Below are 21432 nucleotides of genomic sequence, written 5' to 3' on the forward strand. Positions count from 1 at the left end.
GAAGATTGGGAACCTTTTAAAGATCAGCAAAGGGTTACTAAAAACATAATAAAAAGAGCAAAGGTAAATTATGAAAGAAAACTAGAGCAAAATGTAAAAACTGATAGCAAAAGCTTCTACAAGTATATAAAAGGAAAGAGAGTAACTAAAGTGAATGTTGGTCCCTTGGAGGACGAGACTGGAGAGTTAGTAGTGGGGAACGCAGAAGTGGCAGAGGCGCTTAATATTTTGCCTCAATTTTCACAGTGGAGGACATCAGTACCACCCCAATAGTAACAGGTAGCGCAGAAGATATAGAGAATTAGGAACTTAGAGCAATCACCATCACTAGAAAAAAAGTACTGAGCAAACTATTGGGATTAACGGGTGACAAGTTCCCAGGACGTAATAGCCTACATCCCAGGGTCTTAAAGGAAGTGGCAGCGAAGATAGTGGATGCATTGGCTATAATATTCCAAAATTCCCTGGATTCTGGAAAGGTTCCTGTGGTTTGGAAAAATGCTAATATAATGCCCTTATTCAAAAAGGGGGAGGGGCAGAAAGTAGGAAACTATAGACCAGTTAGTTTAACGTCTGTCATTGGGAAATTGTTGGAATCCATTATTAAGGAAGTAGTAATGGGGCATTTGGAAAGTCAAAATGCAATCCATCAGAGTCAGCATGGTTTTGTGAAGAGTAAATCATGTTTGACTAATTTGCTAGAGTTCTTTGAAGATGTGACAAGCAAAGTGGATAATGGGGATCCTGTAGATGTACTAGATCTGGACTTCCAGAAGGCCTTTGATAAGGTGCCGCACAAAAGATTAATACACAAGATAAGATCACACGAAGTTAGGGGTAATATGTTAGCTTGGATAGAGGATTGGCTAACCAACAGAAAGCAGAGAGTCGGGATAAATGGGTCTTTTTCTGGATGCTAGTATGCAGGTACAGCAGGTAATAAAGAAGGCAAAAGGAATTTTGGCATTTATTGCTAAAAGAATAGAGTATAAAACTAGGGAAGCATTGTTGCAACTGTACAAGGCATTGGTGAGACCACACTTGGAGTACTGTGCACAGTTTTGGTTCCCTTACTTGAGAAAGGATGTAGTTACACTGGAGGTGGTTCAGAGGAGGTTCACTAGATTGATTCCAGAGATGCGGGATTTGTCTTATGAGGAGAGATTGAGCAGTTTAGGCCTATACTCACTAGAGTTTAGAAGGATGAGAGGAGATCTAATTGAGGTATATAAGATGCTAAAGGGGATAGACAAAGTAGACGTGGCACGGATGTTTCCCCTTGTGGGGCATTCTAGAATGAGAGGCCATAGTTTTAGGCTAAGGGTTGGCAGATTTAAATCAAAGATGAGGAGGAATTACTTTTTTCAAAGGGTTGTGAATCTGTGGAATTCACTACCTCAGACTGCAGTGGATGCCGGAACACTGAATAATTTTAAGGAGGAGATAGACAGATTTTTAATTAGTAATGGGTTGAAAGATTATGGGGAGTGGGTGGGAAATTGGAGTTGAGGCTGAAATGAAATTAGCCATGATTGTATTGAATGGCGTGGCAGGCTTGAGGAGCTGAATTGCCTACTCCTGCTGCTAGTTCTTATGTTCTTATGTTAAGCATGGCACAGACGCATAGTCCTACAAAAATAGACTCCTGCCAAATGAGAGGGTTACCAAAAGCTTGGTGAAAAATATGGATTTTAAGAAAGGTTTTAAAAGCCGGTGAAGGGAGGTGTAGAATTGCAGCGCATAAGGCTTAGACACTTAAATGCATGGGTGACAATAGTGGTATGAACGTTTGAAATGCTGAATAAGAAGCCAGAGTCAGTTGGAGGAATGCAGAGTTCCATGGGAGACCGTTGGGTGGATGGGTAGGTGTTGTAGGATTGGAGGAGGTTTTGAAAATAGGAAGGAGTGAAGCCATTGGAAGATGAAAATAAAGATGAGACTGACAATTTTGAGGCATTGATGCATTGGGGACCAGGAGACAGCATAGGTCAGGAAAGTCAGCAGTGATGATAGGCTGAGGGAAGAAGTTGCAATGCTATGGGGTGGAAGTCTGCATTCTTTGGGTAGAGAGTATATGGGACTGAAAATTCAGCTTGGGGACAAAATGATGCTAATATTATGAATAGCCTGGTTCAACCAGAGACACTAGCCTGGGATGGAAATGGAATTGATGGCAAGGACAGAGATTTTTTGTAAGGCCTGAGACAATGGCTACAGTCTTCCCAATATTTAGCAGGTGAAATATTTTTTATTCTTTCATGGGATGTGAGCATCACTGGCAAGGCCAGCATTTGTTGCTCACCCCGAATTGCCTATGAGAAGCTGATGGGGAGCCACCTTCTAAAACCACTGCAGTTCATCTGGTGTAACTCTTTCGAGTACAAGCACGTTTCCATCTGTTCCTATTCAGATGAAGTTACATTGTTTCATTGTTTGCCATTGTGAGATTTGAACTCTTGATCTTAGGTGCACATACATTGTTGTTAGGAAGGAAGTTGCAGGATTTTGATCCAACAACAGAGAAGGAACAGCAATATAGTTCCAAGTCAGGATGGTGTATGGTTTGGAGGAGAACTTAAAAGGTGGTGATGTTCCCATGCATCTGCTGCCTTATTCTTGTAGGTGGTAGAAGTCATGGGTTTGGAATTGTGCTGTTGAAGAAGCCTTGGTGAGTTGCTGCATTGCATCTTGTATATGGCACACAAAGCTGCCATTGTGCATTGGTGATGGATGGGATGCCAAATTAGTGGGCTGCTTTGTCCTGAATTGTGCCAAACTTCTTGAGTATTGTTGGAGCTGCACTCATCTAGGCAAGTGGAGAGTATTCCGTCACACTTGTGCCTTGTCGATTGTGGACAGGCTTTGGGAAGTCAGGAAATTAGTTACTTGATGTAGAATTCCAGTCCCTGACCTTTTTGTACCCGCTGTATTTATGTGACTGTTCCAGTTAAGTTTCTGGTTTATGGTCACCCCCAGGATGTTGATGGGTGTTAAGCAATAGTAATGCTGTTCAATGTCAAGGGAAGATGGAGTTACTGTCCTAGACCAGACACCCATGTTTTTGGTAAGATCTGTTTAGGAAACAATACGTTTTGTTTAAAGTAGATAAAGTTTGAGATTCAAGACACTTGCCAAGAGAGTAAGGATACAAGATTCCACGGGTTTTGAACAAACAAGCTTTTAAGATCAAAAAGATAAAACAATTTACAATATCGTATACTCTAACATTCAGACTTAATATGAGGTACATGTGAATTAACAGGCAAACTGTGGTCAAACACACAACACTATGCAAGATGTAGCAAATGTGACCAAGATAGATTCCATGGATTTCTCAGCAACTTACCCAGACATCATTATCAGAATCACCCAATCTTGTTGAAATTCTGTCTCCCTAATGATGGACTCCAACCTTTTCAATTTCAAAGATGAAATCTCTGAATTTTCTTAAAACCAGTCCAACTCGACTGTCTCAACAACTGTATACCTCCCAGGGTTTCAATTTCATCTCCGGAGTCTCTGTTCCCCATTGACTTCCAAGTCTGCACTCCAGCCCCTACTGGCACAATTTCAACTCTTTAAAAGCTAACTAGCCTCATTGGGCTGGCACTGACCCTGGATTTCACCAAGCTCCGATTCCCCCTGCTGCGCCAAGCTATAAGTGGCTTCTTCTCAGCCCTAGCCCTTTCCAGCATGGAGTCAGTGACCTTCATCCACCTTTCCAGATCCTGGGTCTTCTCAGCCCCAACTGTACAGAACCAGCTCGGAGCAACATTTCTGCTGCCTGGAGCCTGTTAATAGTAGCACTTTTTGGTATGGCCTTTTCCCTTGCTGCAGAACACTCACACCCCCAGGAAACACATAGATAAATTGAAACCCTGGAACTATCTTAAGCTCCACTCATCCCCATGATGACAAAGCATTCCAGGGCTCCCTGAATGCTTTTAAATTAATTGTACCTTAACTAACAAAACAAAGCAACTCACTAGGCTGCATTTCTTTGCAATCTGACACCTCGGCCAGAATTTTGTGCTCCTGTTGACGGTGGGCGTCGTGACAGGTGTGGGGGGGGTGTGTGAGAATTTAGTGGGAGGGGCAGCAATCGGTTTCATGTCAGCGTGAAATCACACTGGGATCATTCATTGATGTCTGCGCGAATCCTGCTGGAGGCCAGCATGAATTTGATTTGCATCCCGCTAATGGAATGTAAAGTAAGGCCTGATCGGAATCATCCCCTGCACCACTGATTTACCGTTTCACCAGTGGGACTTGCTTTAGGGCCTTTCTCAGATCATGGACATCCGAGGCAAAGAAGATGCTAGAACCCTACAGCTACCAGACCCTGGAGGAACATGTGCATCGTATGTTGGGCGGATCCTCATGCACTTGACTCTGCCGTGAAGCAGCTCTCAGAAGGTGGGAGGGCTCCATGCAGCAGCTTCGACTTCGCTGAGGCTTTGGAGCTTCACAGACATCACTATGGGCTTGCACTATCTTCTATGGTGTCCATTGAAGCTTTGGACCTGCTTTGGAACTTCATGGATAAAGCCGTAGACTCACACCATCTTCCATGGTCTCTGTTGATTCTTTGGAACTGCTTCCGAACTTTACGGACTTCGTCGTGGGCTGGTACAGTTGATTGGTGAAGGTGGGGAGAGAGAGCAAGGTGTACCGCAGGTGAGAGGTTGGAGGGAGTTGCGATGGTGTTGGGTGTGGTTGGGAGGGGGTGTGTGAAGGTGTCGGTGGGTGAGGTTGAGGGGGGCAAAGGTGTCAGGGGTGAGGTTGGGGGTGCGGTGATGGTATCAGGAGTTAGGTTGGGAGTGGTTGAAGGTGTTGGGTGTTGACGTTGGGAGGGAGGGGCAAAGGTGCCTCGGGGGGTGAGGTTGGGAGGGGGGGGGGGCGGGGCCGAGAATGTCAGCGGGGTGAGGTTGGGAGGGGAGTGGGGGCGAAGGTGTCAGGGGATGGTGAGGTGGGGAGGGGCAAGGAGGGTGTCCAGGGGGAGGAGGGAGTATGGGAGGAGGAGGGAGTAAGGGGGGGAGAAAGGAATCCAGAGAGGGGAAGACGTAACAGGGAGAATGGTGCAATTGGGAAGGTAGGTGTAAGGGGGTCGAAAGGTGTAAGGGAGGGAGTTTGGAGGGGAGAAGGTGTCCGGGGGAAGGAGGGAGTAAGGGTGGAGGAAGGAGTAAGGGGGGAAGAAGGTATGGGGACGTGGAATGACCAGGTGAACATGCATGGGAGGGATCTGTGGAGTCAATGACTGCCTCCTGGGAAGCAAACTCAAGATGGGCGTAACAGGAGGGAATGGTTAGAGTAACATGGGGCAGAGGGAGCCGATAGGGTGGGAGGGTGAGGGTACGATGGTATCGATAGAATGGGCACCGAGGATGGTTGGTGGGGATATGGAGGTAAACACGGACACGGGGGGGTGGTGGGAAAGAGGAGGTCAGGGAGGTCACTGTGGATGGGGGTGGGATTTTCATGAAGGTAGGGAATGTACACATTCATCTGGATGTCCTGGAATGACAAGGGTTTGGGCTGGAAGGTTACGGTGGGGAAGTTGAAGGTTGTGCAAGGAGAGACTATGGATATGGGGGAAAGGACATGGGTGACTGGGGGAGGGGAAAGGACTGAGGAGCCCATGAGGAATTTAGTCACTAACATCTTTTTGAAACTGAAAGCGAGTGAAGCCTCATTTTGGACAGGTGCTGCATGGGAGTGCAGTCAGTGGGCGGGTGGAGATGCAGGTCAGCACAGATGGACAACTGACAGAGAACCCCAGCAGGCAGCATTGAAAATGCTCGAGACAGTGAAATGAGTGTGATGGATGAACGCTCCGCGTGCATGGGAGTGCTTGCAAGAGGCTGCAAAAGGCCCTGCCACATACACTTCTCCCTCCAGAATCACTTTTGGTCCAGCTGCGTGCAGCTGAACTTCTATTGGGGGAGGATGCAGCGGAGCACTCACGAAGCCTATAAATGACACTGAAAGACAACATTACACATTATTCAGTGAAAGTGAATATATTTTCAGATTTCCGATATCATTTTGTGTGGGCTGGCCAATTAAGGCCAGCCCAGCGTGACATTCGCCTGGAAGCACTGAGTGCTCCCTATGTGGGCGGAAGGGATTTCCTGAGTCGGGAGTACGCTGTTTCGTGCATGCACGTGAAAGAGCGCAGAAATCTCCCTCAGGGAGATTTGTTTATGTTTAAAATTTCTAAATAAAGCATTTGAAAACTTTTAAAACAGGTCCCCTCATGTGACAGTGTCATATGAGCTGGGACATATCAATGATTTAAAAAAAATGTTTATTGAATTTTTAAACACTTCATGAAACCTCATCCCACCCGTGGATGAGGTTTCATGAAAAATGTGAAGGCCGCCTGGGCTCTTCGCCTGCCCACCAACCTTAAGGTTGAACAGGCAGCTCATTTAATTGTTTAAATTAGTTTTTAACAGGTCTTAATAAGCCTTTGACAGTTTGGCTGCCGAACTGAAAATCTAAATGACGCACGGTGATGTCGGGATGCCCGCCTGACGTCATCACACGTTATTTTATGCGTCGGCAAGCGGGAGCCGCCCCCGCTCGCTGACTGGAGATTTCAGCCCTATGTTTTGGTGTCATGTTAATTATCCCTGGGAAATTAATTAGCCTGGGTTTTAAACTCTTTGCATGCACATTTTGCACTGAAACCCACCTGAAATTAAAATTGACCCCAAAATGAAGTTATGGAGTGAGTCATGGCTCAGTTTGTTATATGGATCCAAACCAGATGGTGAAGTACAAAATAAGACACAATTCCTTTCCTTGGATAGTAGTTTCACAGTATGCAGCCTTTTAGATCTCTGCCTCCTGACTACTACCCTTGTGTCCCAGCTGATTCTCTTTATATATGATCCCTGTCCTTAATCAACCAATGCCCATCACTTGTATATCTTTAACAACATGAACAGCAAACTGTTAACACAGTTGGTCACACTTACACTCCTGAGTCAGAAGGTTGTGAGTTCACTCCAGGACTCCAGCACAGGAATCAAGGTTGACACTCCAATGCAGAACTGAGGGAGGTGCCACCTTTTGGGAGAGATGTAAAAGGAGGCCCTATCTGCCCTCCAGGTGGATATAAAAAAACCCCATGGCACTATTTTGAAGAAGAATACAGGATTTATCCTTGGCACCCTGGCCATTATTTATCACTCAATCAATATTTCAGAATAAATTATCTGGTTATTATCACATTGGTTTTGTTGGAGCTTGCTGCGCACAAATTAGGTGCTGTGTTTCCTGCATTACAACAGTAACCACACTTCAAAAATACTTAGTTGGGTATAAAGTGCTTTGGGATATCATGTGGTTGTGGGATGTGCTACATGAAGGCAATTGGAGGCTGTATATTAATGCAAGATATTGGAGCAGTGCAAATAAATTATGATGAGAGGTCTTGCTGTTAAATTTTGGAAGGACTTTTGCCCTTACTAGATTTCCAGGTGTGGAAATCTAGGGAAGGCAAAGTGCTTCCCCTTTGCAAACATCTTCCCTTTACTCCCCACCTTCCTGTGAATGTCACAGGCTAAAGTTATGAATTTGTAAAATATACCATTACATTTTATAATCCAAAAGTTTTGGTCTAGATATTCTGTGGGTATTTCCCTGTAACCTCAGCAGGAATGGGGGGAACCTCAAGAGAAACAGCAAAAATGGCTGAGAGTGATGTTTACACAACTCATTTTGGGGTTTCACCAATTTGCCACTGAAGTTATGGCAGGAGTTGAGGTAACTCCAGTGGAATTTCAGGGCTAATATCTTTGCATTGAGGTAAATTTAGAACCAATCTCAACAATCTAACTAAAGTCAGTACAATAACCCAGAAACTAAAATTAGTGGTGTCATAATGCTGATTCTGGAACTAGTTACTTTGTAATTCTGACTTATTTTAAGTGAGTAGACCTACATTAGTAAATAGCTGAGGGGACCACACGCTGGACACCCTGGTGTTCTTCAAAACATGATACAGTATTGCAAGTGCACATGAACTATGACATTGCCGCACAGAGATTGTCCATAGCTAATGATTACTGTGACAACCATGCCTTTCAGTTCAATGCATATCAATTTTTGATAGTTGCCATTTGTATGGCCGTTAATGCTACCACAATGAATTAGATTTATTCTGAGATCTTCTCTGCCATTGCCTGAATGCTGTTTTATAACAATAGCAGTATTTGTTCCATTAGGCTGATAATATCAGAAGCACTGATTTACATCAAATACCAGGGACAGAATTTTTACCCCGTACAGGAGTGAGTACGGAGGCAAGTGGGAGTGAAATGTAGCACTGCCAGCAATGATGCTGATTTACGGTCGCTGTGGTGATGATTTTGCTTTAAGCAGGGAGGGAGTATGGAATCTGTCAGCCTGCCGGATTTAGATATTGGCCTTGTTAATGAGATCATGTTAATGAGCTTATTGTCGGCTCATCAAGAGCCAGTTTGAAATTTTTGTAGGGACACATGGGGTATGCAATAGATCAGGAGCATTTCAAGTGGAAAGAATGGGGAGTCAGCCATGGCCAATTACGTGGATCCCCATGGCTGCATGACTGAGGGGGGATTCAACCATTGGCACATAGGTGGATGAGAAGAGTTAATGGGGTAAGTGGTTTGGGTGTGCTTGGGCAGTGGAATGAAGGAGGCTCATGATCCTGGGTCGCGGGCCATTAGAGGAGATCCAGTAAGCATTGTGAGTGCATTGATTTCAAACAAGGCAATAGCTGGACGTGGGAATAATGTGCTCAGAGATCTGAATTTTTAGACCCCGCTAAAAATAGCACTATAGGTCAGTGTGCTGGTTCCCTGGCACCATCCCAGCCCTGGGTCTTTATCCTGGAGTTGGGATAGGGCAATGGGTAGCCAATTCATATGGTTAATGGTCACTTAAGGCTAATTCTTGGAGGTTGACTGGAATTTTCCAGTCAGCCTCCAGGCCCCCTCAGGCAATGAGGGACAATGCATCTTTCTGAAGCAGCCTCCTGGTGGCAACCTAAGGGACCATTGCTCCAGGTAGACTCAAAGGCCCCCTTGCCTGCCTGGTTTCAGTTGCGGCCACAGGCAACCCTGTCAAAGGATTCCCCTCCCCAGGGCAGGGGTGGGCAGCTGGGCAGCCGGCAGGCAATCCACTGTATTTAATGTGCCCAACTACTCCACGCCTCTGCACCTCACGGCTTTCAAATCCGTCAGCGGAGTATTAAATCCACCCCATGTTGGGGTAAAGGGGGCATCACCTCATTAACGTGACAAGAAAGTGGGTGGGGAAAGCAGAATTGATAAACTTCCACAAAGACTGCACAAGCAGATTGTTCATTTTTAATTGGAAGACTGATATAATCAAGCAATGCTATGGTATGGGTTCTACCAGACAGAACTTTGGCCTGGAGACTCTGATGGAGTCATGGGCAGAATCTTCTGGTGGGTGCGCGGAGGCGGGCCCGACATGCTGACATGTAAAATAGTGCGCAATGACGTCAGGCATGTGTCCTGACATCATCGCGCATCATCTCGATATTTCACTCGGTGGGCACGCGCCAACATGTCAACGGCCTATTAAGGCCATTAAATAAGTAATTAAACTAGTTATGAACGCTGCCCATCCAACCTTAAGGCTACTGGGCAGGCGAAGAGCCCAAGCGGTCTTCACGTTTTTCAGGAAACCTCATCCACGGGCGGGATGAGGTTTCCTGAAGCCTTTATAAATAAATAAATTTTCCTAACTTCACAAACATGTCCCAGCTCACGTGACACTGTCACATGAGGGGACTTGTTTAAATAATTTTTTACTTTATTTATTAAATGGTTTTCTAAACCATTAAATCTCCCCGAGGCAGCTCCATGCCTCAGGGAGATTGCTGCACTCTTTCGCATGCACGCAAAAGAGCGCAGGCCCTGACTCTCCCTCCCCACCCCCCCCACCCACACAGGTAGTGCTGAGTGCTACTGGCCGCACTTTACATTGGGCGGGTCTTAATTGGCCTGCCTGCATAAAATGGCTCTGCGCAGCCAGTTGTGGATGGCAATCAACTCTGCGCCCGCCCCCTCCCACTTCCGCCCAGCCCATCCACCATGTTTACTGCTGGACCAAACTGTATCATTACCAATGCTACCAGATGAAATTTTAGGATTTTACTGTGGATAAGTATGAACCAAAGATGTGGGCAGCGAATTTACCATTATATGTTGTATGTGCTCCTTACAATTGCTGATTTTACACCTCACCCTCCCTGGTTAATTTTAGAGCTCTTTTTTACTTCACCATTGATGGATTTTTAATCTACTCAAGGATTTTGAAGCAAGGTTTGATGCAACAATGATGAAGATTACGTATTCAACATGATAAAGGCAATGGGCATATTTGCCAATAGACCAAAAGTGGAATTTTTAAAACATGTGTATCTTAAAAATTCCAGCATTTATTCAGGATATACTGTCCAATGATTGGCATGTAGTATCAACAAAGTTATAGAACCCTTCCTCAGCACATCATAATGATGAAGACAGTCTATGCATTAAGAAAATGAACCCTTTTTTAATGACCATTTTAATTTGATGCATGTAACTAACCAACTGCTGTGAACCTATTCCTATTCACTGTCACAGCCTAAGTACTTGGTTTAATATCTTATAAGCAATAAAATCTTTGCAAAATGAAAGCCCGTAAAGCATCACAGTCATCTTCAGTACTTTAGTGGTGACAAAAATAACTTCTCATTGCTCTAATGAACTAATGTTGCTTCAGCATTTTCTGGCTCTTTGCAATAACATAAATTCTACTGAATGTTTTGTAGGAAACAAAGCAGTGGGGTTATTTTGAGGTAGACAATGTAGCTCACCATATCGGGTTATTGGGTTAACACTATAAGGTGGGTTTTACCTCCTCAGCAGGAAGCCAGAGGGAGCTGGGAGGTTGCCATGGGAAGCCTTTGTAGATTTTCATGGTCAGGCCTCATTTACGTCCTGATGCTCACTACCCATCCAAAACAAGTAGAGGGAGGCAGCTGGCTGGTATCAGGGAAGTCAAAGTCATGAGGCTTGTAAGCAGCCCACTCAGACCACAGTCCTTGTGTTGGAGTGGGGTAGTTTATGGAGCCAATTTCAGGGATAGGAACATGGGAGGATCCTGGGCAGCAGAGGCCCAGATTTTCCTTGTGGAACACAGAGGAACACTAGAGAAAACAGGCATAAAACAAACACAATAAGGGCAATTTTAGTGAGCAACACACCATGCCAGTGGTATCATCACTTCCATATTGGCATAATTTAGTTTTCTAAAATATGGTGACATCAATCCAGCAATTAGGCATAATTGATGAGAAAAATTCATTGCGATGAATACATTTACTGATAGTTGGAATTTAAAAATAAGAAGTATGAAATCTTAAGGTTGAAAGCTTATTGAAAATATTTGCATTAGCACCAAGTTGTTCTATATGTCAGTTTCAATCTCATGATTTCTGCTCGTACCTCATGCAATCAGGTGATATGTTGTCATGAAAGAACACTTCAGGTTATTTGCAGAAATTGATGTTTGGACCAGAAAATCAGTTAAGTTCTAAAGTCTGGCACTTTTGTCTTTACAGAGGATTCATCAGTGGAGTGTTTCAATGGAAATGAAAACTTGATGCTTAATTCTAGTGCTGCAGAGGGAGGCCATTGTGGGGAGATGTATGCAAGTATGGGAGACATTAATGGTAATGGCACAGCCAATCCAGACCATTCTGCTCGCCAAGATGAGCAACCAATAAACCTAAGTGACAGTCCACTATCAGTCCAGATAACACCAGACTATGGCACAGATAACAGCAGTAATGGAAGAAGAAACCGCATCAAATACACAGTTACTGACATCAAAATGGAGCGAGATTCAAGAGATTTGGGAAACAAGGTAAGAAACTATTACTTTATTCTTTACTTTATTAAATACTTTATTCCAGATTATGAAATTCCGCTACAAATATGGGAAAATCAATCTGACAGCAGCCATTCAAAAGCAATATAACCTTGAAATTCTTTTGAAAAAAGGGGTACAACTGTGGGATCTTATTTTTTAAAATAACTGGTTCACTTTGAATGCTTAAGTAAAACCAGACGTTTAGTTTATTTTACACATTGGTCTTTACCTAGCAAATGTTTACATTCAACTTGGGTAATTCTGATATAACCTGATGTTTAAGAACATGTACTACTATTGTTTTATTATTTGTATGATATTGTATCTTTTTAAAAGGCTTACACGGTTGTACCTCTGATTAATTGTACCACACAGTTTGACTTGGAATGTTTGTTTCGCCCATTTTAATCTGCAACAAAAAGAACTTTTGAGCATCACTAAGTACTTGATATACCTATATTTGCTGTGGTTTTGTATCAGTGTGGCAGAATTTTGTATGGGCATCAGAAAGGAAATGATCCAATGGAAATGCAAAATACATTTCCCTCCTAGGATCAAAAGGTGAATTGCGAGAAGCTCCCAGTTAGCTCGGTGAGTTTATAGAGTCAATAGTTGAGTCTTACAGCGCAGGAAGGCCCCAAGTTTAATCACTGTTGTGTCCTCAGCTGATCATAGCTTTGGTAGCACTATTGGCCTTTGGAGGGGGTTGGGGTAGAAATTGGCCAGAGTCTGCTCCTTATTGCTAACCAGGAGCATCTACTGGAAGAGGGGTTCCAAACTTTGCTTAGACATATTCCTGGAGGTGTCATTTGTATGGTCCCTTGCTCCCACACTCCTGCCATTGGTTGCCCAACACAGGCATCTTTGTGATGCACTGCTTTCTTTCCCACGCTATTTTATAGGTAAGCTTACTGTACATTACCTGACTGGATGATTCTTGACTGTAAGTCAGACAACCTTTCATCCAAATTCCAATATTTTTATAACTGAAAAACAAATGTATTCAAAGAAACTGAATTTTTTTTTTTATTGATGCTTGAAGCAGTGTCCACAAAATTGATCTTTCATCCCTGGAGCCTCCAGGGTATACATGCAAGGTTTGGTAACTTGGAAGTGGAAATTCAACAGGATTGATTATAACACCCTTTCTGGTCACTTGAAGAATGAGCAGCTGTAAAATTGTACCTTAGCAAGAAGTGAATGCTTTCATGTGGGGATGGGAGAAAAAATAAATCACAGTATCGCAGTCTCTTTACAGTACAGAAAGAGGCCATTTGCCCATCAGTCTGCACGGGATCTCTGAAAGAGCATTCCACCTAGCCCCACTCCCCTGCCTTATCTCCGTAACCTTGCACATTCTCTCTTTTCAGGTAGCAATCCAATTCTCTTTTGGATACCTTGATTGAACCAGCCTCCACTGCCCTTTCAGAAAGTTCGTTCCAGACTCTAACCACCCTTTGGGTGAAAATTTTTTTACTCACATCATATTTATTCCATTTGCCAATTATTTTGAATCTGTGCTCTCTAGTTTTTGATGTTCTCTTGAGTGGGAACAGTTTCTCACTATTTACCCTGTCCATACCCTTCAAGATCTTGAATACCTCTATCAAGTCTCCCTTCAGCCTTCTTCTCTCCAATGAAAACATTCTCAACCTCACAAGTCTATCCTCATAGCTACAGTTCTTCATCCCGAGAATCATTCTTGTGAATATCCTCTGTATTCACTCCAATGCCTTCACATCCTTCCTCAAGTATGGCGCTCAGAATTGGACGCAGTACTCCAGATGAAGCCTAACTATTGTCTTATACAACATGACCTCCTTACTCTTGTCCCCAATACCCCTATTAATAAAGCCTATGATACTATATGCTTTATTAACTGCTCTCTCATCATGCCCTGTCATCTTCAATTACCTATGTACATATACACTGAGTGTTACTGCACCTCCTTTAAAGGCTCTCCCTTTATTTTACACTGTCTCACCATATCTTTCCTGCCAAATTGAATCATCTTATACTTCTCTGCATTGAACTTCATCTGCCACTTGTCTGCCCAATCCATCAACATGTCTAAGTCCTTTTGAAGCTCAAGACTACCCCCATCACACTTGACAACTTTTCCAAACTTCGTATTATCTGCATATTCTGAAGTCATGCCCTGAACACTACAGCCTGGGTCATTAATATATATCAGGAAGAGCAAGGGTCCCAACACTGACCCCTGAGGAACTCCATTACAAACCTTCCTCCAATCTGAATGACAACCATTTAATACTACACTCTGTTTCCTGTCACTCAGCCAATTTCTTATCAAGGTGCCTACTTTCCCTTTAATTACATGACCTAGAATTTTGCTTACAAGTCTGTTGTGTGGCACTGTATCAAATGCCTTTTGAAAATCCACACACACCACGTTAACAGCATTTCCTTTATCAACCTTCTCTGTCACCTCCTCAGTACCTCTAGCAAGTTAGTTAAACATGATTTTCCTTTGAGGAATCCATGCTGGCTTTCCTTAATTATCCTAAACTTGTCTAAGTGATTATTGATTTTATTCCGTACTATGGTTTCCAGAAATTTCCATACCACTGAAGTCAAACTGACTGGCCTGTAGTCGCCAGCTTTATCTTTGTACCATTTTTGAACAAGGGTGTAACATTTGCAATTCTCCAGACCTCCCCTGTGTCTAAGGAAGACCGGAAGATTATCACTAATGCCTTTGGAATTTCCACTCTCACTTCCCTCAGTACCCTTGGATGCACCTCGTCTGGTCCTGGCACTTTAACTTTTTTAAGAAAGATAGCCTTTCCAACACCTCCTTCCTCTCAATTGTAAGTTCTTCTAGTGTGCCAGTTGTCTCCTCTCTCACCTTGGCCTGGGTAGTAAGTTCTTCCTTTGTTAAGACAGAATAGGCAAAAAGCAAAATGACTGTTTTGTGTAAATATTTTAAAATACCTAAAGCTGTGGCATATTAGAGGAGGAAGTGAAATACACCCTCGACACAATGCAAACTATGAAAGTGTGACTTTGTTTTTCTGAAGTAAGAGCTTTCAGTTTACATGAGGTGGAGTGGGTGAATCACTCAAGAGATGCTGGATTTTATACTTATGAAATGCAAAAGCTCTTTTCTATGGGTTGGTGACAATGGGCTGGATTTTCACGGAATCCGTGGACCTTTAAAAATGGTGGGACCTGACTCTGGGATTCTTGTCCCTGTTCTTAGCATGCCCAGTTTTTGCTGGTGCAGGAGAAGAGTGTAGGCAGCAAGCCCGCACCCTGCACTCCTGACCTGGCTGGTTCCATTGTGGAATTAGGTATAGCCAAGCAATTTTCGTGGAGCCAGGCCAGCTTCTCAAAGACTCATGGTTCATGGCCCCTCATAGAAATTGTGAACCAGAGTCTGGATTCGGGAACCTTTTGAAAGATAACTTCAAAAGATTTTTTGCATGCCACTCATGCCCCCTTCATGCTCCCCACTCACCCCCATGGTCCCTTACAGCCCTCTTGCCAACTTAATACCCACTCATGGCCCCCCTCCCACCCAGTAGTACCAGATGTAAAATCAGTATAGGTGGGGATTAGGGCTGGAATTTCACTAGCCCCATGGAAATGACTTTGGCGATAGGGCGTGTGGAAGCTTAGAATGCAGCACATCAGGTTGGTTCCCTAATGTGTAACTGTCTCCATGCGCTTTTCCTGCAAGCAGGATCCCAGCAGCGGATAGTAAATTTAAGGTACTTTATAGGACAACGCATTGAAATTTTCTTGAAGGTGCATTGGCCCTTGGCTGTTTCTCATGATAAGAGTTTGGAGTGCCAGCGTATGCTCTTTCAGAATTAGATAAAAATGAGCTGAAAGGTTGTAGGAAAGCACATCTGCAGCTAATTTGAGCCATTTGCTCTTCATACTGATCCCCAAATTAGCTCTGGCCTTTAGTCAAAGGGTCCATTTGGGCCTTTAGGTGAGTGACTTAATCTTGTGTCACCTTCTCGCTCTATGTGAGCAGCCTCCTCAGTCCCCGTGGGCTGCTCTCAGTTGGTTCCCTTGATTGACCCACCTGTGTTTGTGTACCTGTTAATTGGCTGCCTCCCATACAATTAGGCCAGTAGGCACACTACCAAGTGTAGACTTGGGACCTGGAAATGGTCCTGATGTAAGGTTCCTACTGTGGGAAAATTCAGCCCCATGAACAAGGGTGAGAAAATGCTGTTGGAAGTAGTAAACAATAGTTATACCTTTGGCCAGAGCATTAAACAGGAAATGATTGGAGCTTGTACAAAGGTAATGTATTGATCTTGAGGGACTTTCATCTTCATACAGATTAGACAAATCAAGTTGGCAAAGCCGGCCTGGAAGATGAGTTTGTAGAACCACCTCGGGATAAAGCTATTTTAGATCTAGTATTGTGCAATGAGGCAGGGATACTTATTACCCTCATAATAAAAGATCCCCTGGGACAAAGTGATCATTATACAATTGAATTCCATATTAAGTTTGAGAATGACATACTCAAGTCCAAAACAAAACTCTTAAATAAAACCAATTACATAGGTGGCTAAACTGGTTTGAGTAAATAGACTAGAAGGTATGGTTGTAAATAAACAGTGGGAAACGTATAAAAAATGATTCAAAATGTTCAACAAAAAATGTCTTGCATGAAAAGAATATGCAAGGTGAAATATCAATTCGTGGCTTACTAAGGAAGTTAAGGGTAGTATAAGATTGAAAGAAGAGGCTTAGAATGTTGTGAAGGACAGTAGTAAACCTGAGGACTGGGAGAGTCTTAGACCCAGTAAAGGGTGACCAGAAAAGGGAAAAGTATAGTTTGAGAGCAAACAAGCCAGGAATTTAAAAACAGATTGGAAGAGATTTTTCAAGTATATAAAAAGGAGAGTAGCTTTAGTAAACTTTGGTCCCTTAGAGACAGGAAAAAGGGAAATTAAAATGGTGAATGAGGAAATGGCAGAAATGTTGAATAAATATTTTGTGCCTGTTTTGACAGTAGAAGACACTAAGTACATACTAGAAATAAAGAGTAATCAAGGAGCTAACATGAGTGAGGAACTTTGATTATTATCAGCAGAAAAGAAGTATTAGAGAAACTTTAGGGATGAAAAGCCAGTAAATTCTCAGAACCTGATACCCTACATCCTAGGACTCTAAAAGGTAGCTGCAAAGATAGTGGATGCTTTGGCTATGATTTTCCAAATCTTCCTAGATTCTAGAACAATGTCAGTCGATTGGAAGCTAGCAAATATAACACCGCTTAAGAAAGGAAGGAGAGAGAAAACAGAGCACTATAGGCCAATTAGCCTGACTTGGGAAAATGCTGGAATCTATTATTCAGGAAGTCTTAACAAAGTCCTTAGAAAATCATAGTATGATCAGACATAGTCAATATGGTTTTACGAAAGGGAAATTGTGTTTGACAAATTAATAAGCGTTTTTTCAGAATATAACCAGTATGGTAGCTAAAGGGGAGCTTGTAGATTTAGTATACCTGAATTTCCAAAAGGGATTCGATGAAGTGCCATACAAAAGGTTAATACACAAGATAAAGGCTTGTGAAATTGGGGGTAACATAATAGCATGGATGGAAGTTTGGTAAACAGGCAGCAATCAGAGACTGGGGGAGGGCAGGCTGGTCGGGAGCGGGCGTGGGCGTAGACAGGTGCGGAGTCGATCGCTGCCCACAATCAGCTGCGTGCTGCCATTTTATGTGAGTGGGCTAATTAAGGCCCGCTCAGCGTAACATGCGCCAGGTAGCACTCAGTGTTACCTGTGCGGATGGAGGGAGGAGGGAGAGTCGGGGCCTGCGCGCAAAAGAGCGCAGAAATCTCCCTGAGGCATGGAGTTGCCTCAGGGAGATTAAGTTCATTTTTAAAGTTTAAAATAAAGAAAGTTAAAAATAATTTACACATGTCCCCTCATGTAACGGTGTCACATGAGCTGGGACATATTTATGAAATGTATAAAAAATATTTATTAATTTAATAAACGCTTAATGAAATCTCATCCTGCCCATGGATGAGTTTTCATGAAAAATGCAAAGGCTGCCTGGACACTTCGCTTGCCCACCAACCTTAAGGCTGGATGGGCAGCCCCATCAAATTGGTTACTTGTTTTATTAATGGCCTTAACAGGCCTTTGACAGTTTGGCGGGCACGCAGCCGACTCCAGTGCCCGCCCGCCGAACGAAAGATCGGAATGATGTGTAGTGCGTCCCGACGTCACCGCTCGTCACTTTATGCATGGGCGTTAGGGGCCCGGCCCTGCACACCCAATAGAAGATTCTGCCCTAGGGATAAATGAGGCATTTTAATTTTGGCAGGATATAACTAATGGAGTGCTACAATGATCAATGTTGTACCCCCAGCTATTAATATCAATGGCTAAGATGAAGAGACTGGGTGCCCAAAAGGAGACACCCACTCCCAGGCTGTTGACAGGCTCATCAGAGTATACCTGACAGCATTCCCACATGGTGTGTCACCACCAGCATTGATGAGATGAAGCCCTAAGGTACCTTTAATAAGTTACTTAGGGGCCTCAATTGATCTAGGGGCAGAAAGACTGACCTTGCCCTCCCCTGTCCCAGGCTAATTGGAGAGATCAGAAAGGCTATAGGTTCTCCACCCCACTCCTGCCTGCCTGATTAAACAGTACCCCCAACAACCTACAAACCTACAAACCTGCCCCAGGGGGCATTTATTTCTGCCCATGGTACAAACGTAGCACAGTGCAAACAATGGTATCTTATACATGGATTACGTTACATCAACATGAGTGACAATTAAGTGCCAAGCGGCAGTGCTTCATCTAATGCTGTCACCAGGTATTGGATTTTCAATGGGCAATGGAGGCCGGAATGGAGGCGGACAGACATGTAATTTCCCACTGCCAGCTTGCATACTGGCGATAGCTGCCCACCTACCACAGCCAATTATGCCAGTTAAATGGTCTGCTAAGACCACTATGCTGACAGTGACTGGAATTTTCTGGCTGATTAAGGGAGGTGCTTTCCTTGTGGTTGACCAGGGGCCTTTTACTAAGTCCTTTTACTAACAGTGGGAAGACAGAAAATACTGAAGGGAGGAAGCAAGACATGGGAAGGCTGTCCCCTGGGTTCTCAGGCTCGTCACTGGAGGTCATGATAGGTGCAGATATACTTTGCTCTCAAACAATTCCTTTCTCCCCAGCCTCCTCAAATCTCCATCTCAGCCGATAACACTCAGGTCCACCCTTTTGCTCTTGCCCTCATGCACCCACCCATCACAGTCACCCTCCTCAAATGTTCCTCATCCCTGCCCCCAACAACAGGATAGTCAGTGACCACAACTGGGACCATATGCCAGTTGAGGCCACACTGATCTTTCAGTGCTGGAAGGTCAGTGCTTATGACACACTGCTGAGTACAAGGGCATTCTCCGCCATCCAGGCCAGGATGATATTGTCTGCAGGTCCACCCCCATTCTCTACTTCTCCCTGGAATCTGTCCTGCAATGTAGATAGGCAGAGTTATGAGTCTGAGAAATGGCAGGAGTGCTGAGGATGGATGAGGAACATTTGAGGAGGGTGACTGTGAGGGGTGGGTGCATGAGGTCAAGAGCAGGAGGGTGGACCCAAGTGTTATCTGCTGAGATGGAGATTTGAGGAGGCTGGGGAGAAAAGAATTGTTTGAGAGCAAAGCATATCAGTCAGAGGTGTGCTGTGTAGGAGAATGCTGAGGAGGTGGCTACCACCTGAGAGTTCTATGATCTTCACCTTGCTGGACCTAATGGGGTCATAACTGACACTGAATCCAGGCCCTGGTCAACACACCTCTGCTGCTTACAGCCCATGCTACTTGCAACCACGCCTGTATGGGTAATGCTGGGGAGCTTCCTCCTCCCATCTTCAGGGAAGAAGACTTCTCTTCTGGCCCTGATTGCACCTATCATGACCTCCTGGGACGAGCCTGAGAACCCAGCGGACAGCCTTCCCATGTCTTGCTTCCTTCCTTCAGTATTTTCCGTCTTCCCACTGTTAGTAAAAGAGCTTAGTAAAAGAGCCTCAACAAACCCTGTTAATTAATCACACGGCTCCTTAACCCACTGCTGGTCCCTTTGAGTCAGCAGGAGCTAGGGCATAGATTTTTGCTCCCAAGTCTGATAGTGGGAGTCAGGAAATCACGTGGCTTGCTGCATCCTTCGTGGCTGCCTTGGAAGAAACTCACCTGAATGACCGGATCTTTGCTTCAGGGACACAGGTGCAGGATGGAGTCAGGATATGCTCCCCTGGATACAGATCGGAGGTAGCCACAGAGGCTGCCGAGTGCTTGGGTGGGCCTTTTAAACAGCTGTTTAAAAGGTCCGCCTCGGTTCTCTAGGACTTGACCCAGTTGTTTTGTTAAATATTAGGCCCTCTAGCCCTTACCTCGCACTCCTCACCCACTCCCCATGCCCCATTCATACCAACTCATGCCCTCCACCCATCCCAATGGTTCCTTATACCATCCATGGTAACCCATGCCCTCACCCACCCCCAAATGGCACTTCATGCTCCCCATTCCAGCCTATGCCTCCCAACCACACCCAATGGCCCCCAAACCCTCCATGCCAACTTACCCACCCCCCACCATGGCCCCTTAAAGTCCCAATACCAGTTTATTACCAACCACCCACCACCCTTTGTGCTTACACCCTCCATGCCAACTCATCCGTTATCCACCATGGGCAGAACTCAGGAGCCATGTTGAGATGAAGTAAAATAAAATTCTAAATATCTTTTAGAGCCTTCACTATGTTAGAAAACCTCTCCCATTCATGGAAGCACATTCAAAACATTTAAATCCACTCAAGCACTCAATTGCTTATAAAAGTAAACAACTTATATTCATAGACCCACATCAAAGCTAATTTTTTTTAATAATCCCTTTGAGCTTGCAATCAAACTGTGAACTTATGATCCCCTACTAAGATAATGATACATTCTGAAAAGCAACCAAGCAATAAAAATGACATAATGATAGCCATTGGGGTAATATCAACAAACAGCTATTGTAACCACCACAACAGATGTTTTCAACCCTCAGTGACACAGGCAGCCAATTTTTAGGATTTTTTTAAAGGCCTTGGGATTTAAATAGTTTCAAAGCTTGTTCTACAGACTTTATCTACCCTTCAAGAACACTTCAGACTTCTGTAAAAATCTGTGACTCTCACACTGTGGGTTAAGGCTCTTACTACGGCAAACATAGAGTCTGTTTGAACTCAGCACTGAATTCAGTGCTTTGCTGAGTTTGGGTTTTCTGCCCGTGTGATTCATGACCCATCCCTTTCCCCCACCAGTGAAAATGGAATGTCAGAAAATGGTCTCCATCTGGATACTTCACACCTTTGCAAAAATCCAGGCCTGTGAGCAGAAAACTCCACCCACGCTTTGCCTATCTACTAGAAAAAGTACTGTAATAACAATAAAAAATTGAAAACAAAAACAGAAATACCTGGAAAA

At 44.0% G+C, this 21432-nt stretch overlaps 1 protein-coding gene across 2 annotated transcripts in view; it reads left to right on the plus strand.

The window, feature by feature from the left end:
• LOC121279427 (nucleolar protein 4-like) overlaps window positions 1-21432 on the plus strand; it is a 546201-nt gene that overhangs the window by 320942 nt on the left and 203827 nt on the right. For both annotated transcript variants that reach the window (XM_041190669.1, XM_041190670.1), the window contains exon 6: window positions 11630-11934. In XM_041190669.1, the coding sequence (XP_041046603.1) occupies window positions 11630-11934 (305 nt within the window). The remainder of the gene's footprint in view (window positions 1-11629; window positions 11935-21432) is intronic.

The sequence above is a fragment of the Carcharodon carcharias genome, chromosome 6, assembly GCF_017639515.1.
Source record: "Carcharodon carcharias isolate sCarCar2 chromosome 6, sCarCar2.pri, whole genome shotgun sequence".
Classification (NCBI taxonomy): Eukaryota; Metazoa; Chordata; class Chondrichthyes; order Lamniformes; family Lamnidae; genus Carcharodon; species Carcharodon carcharias.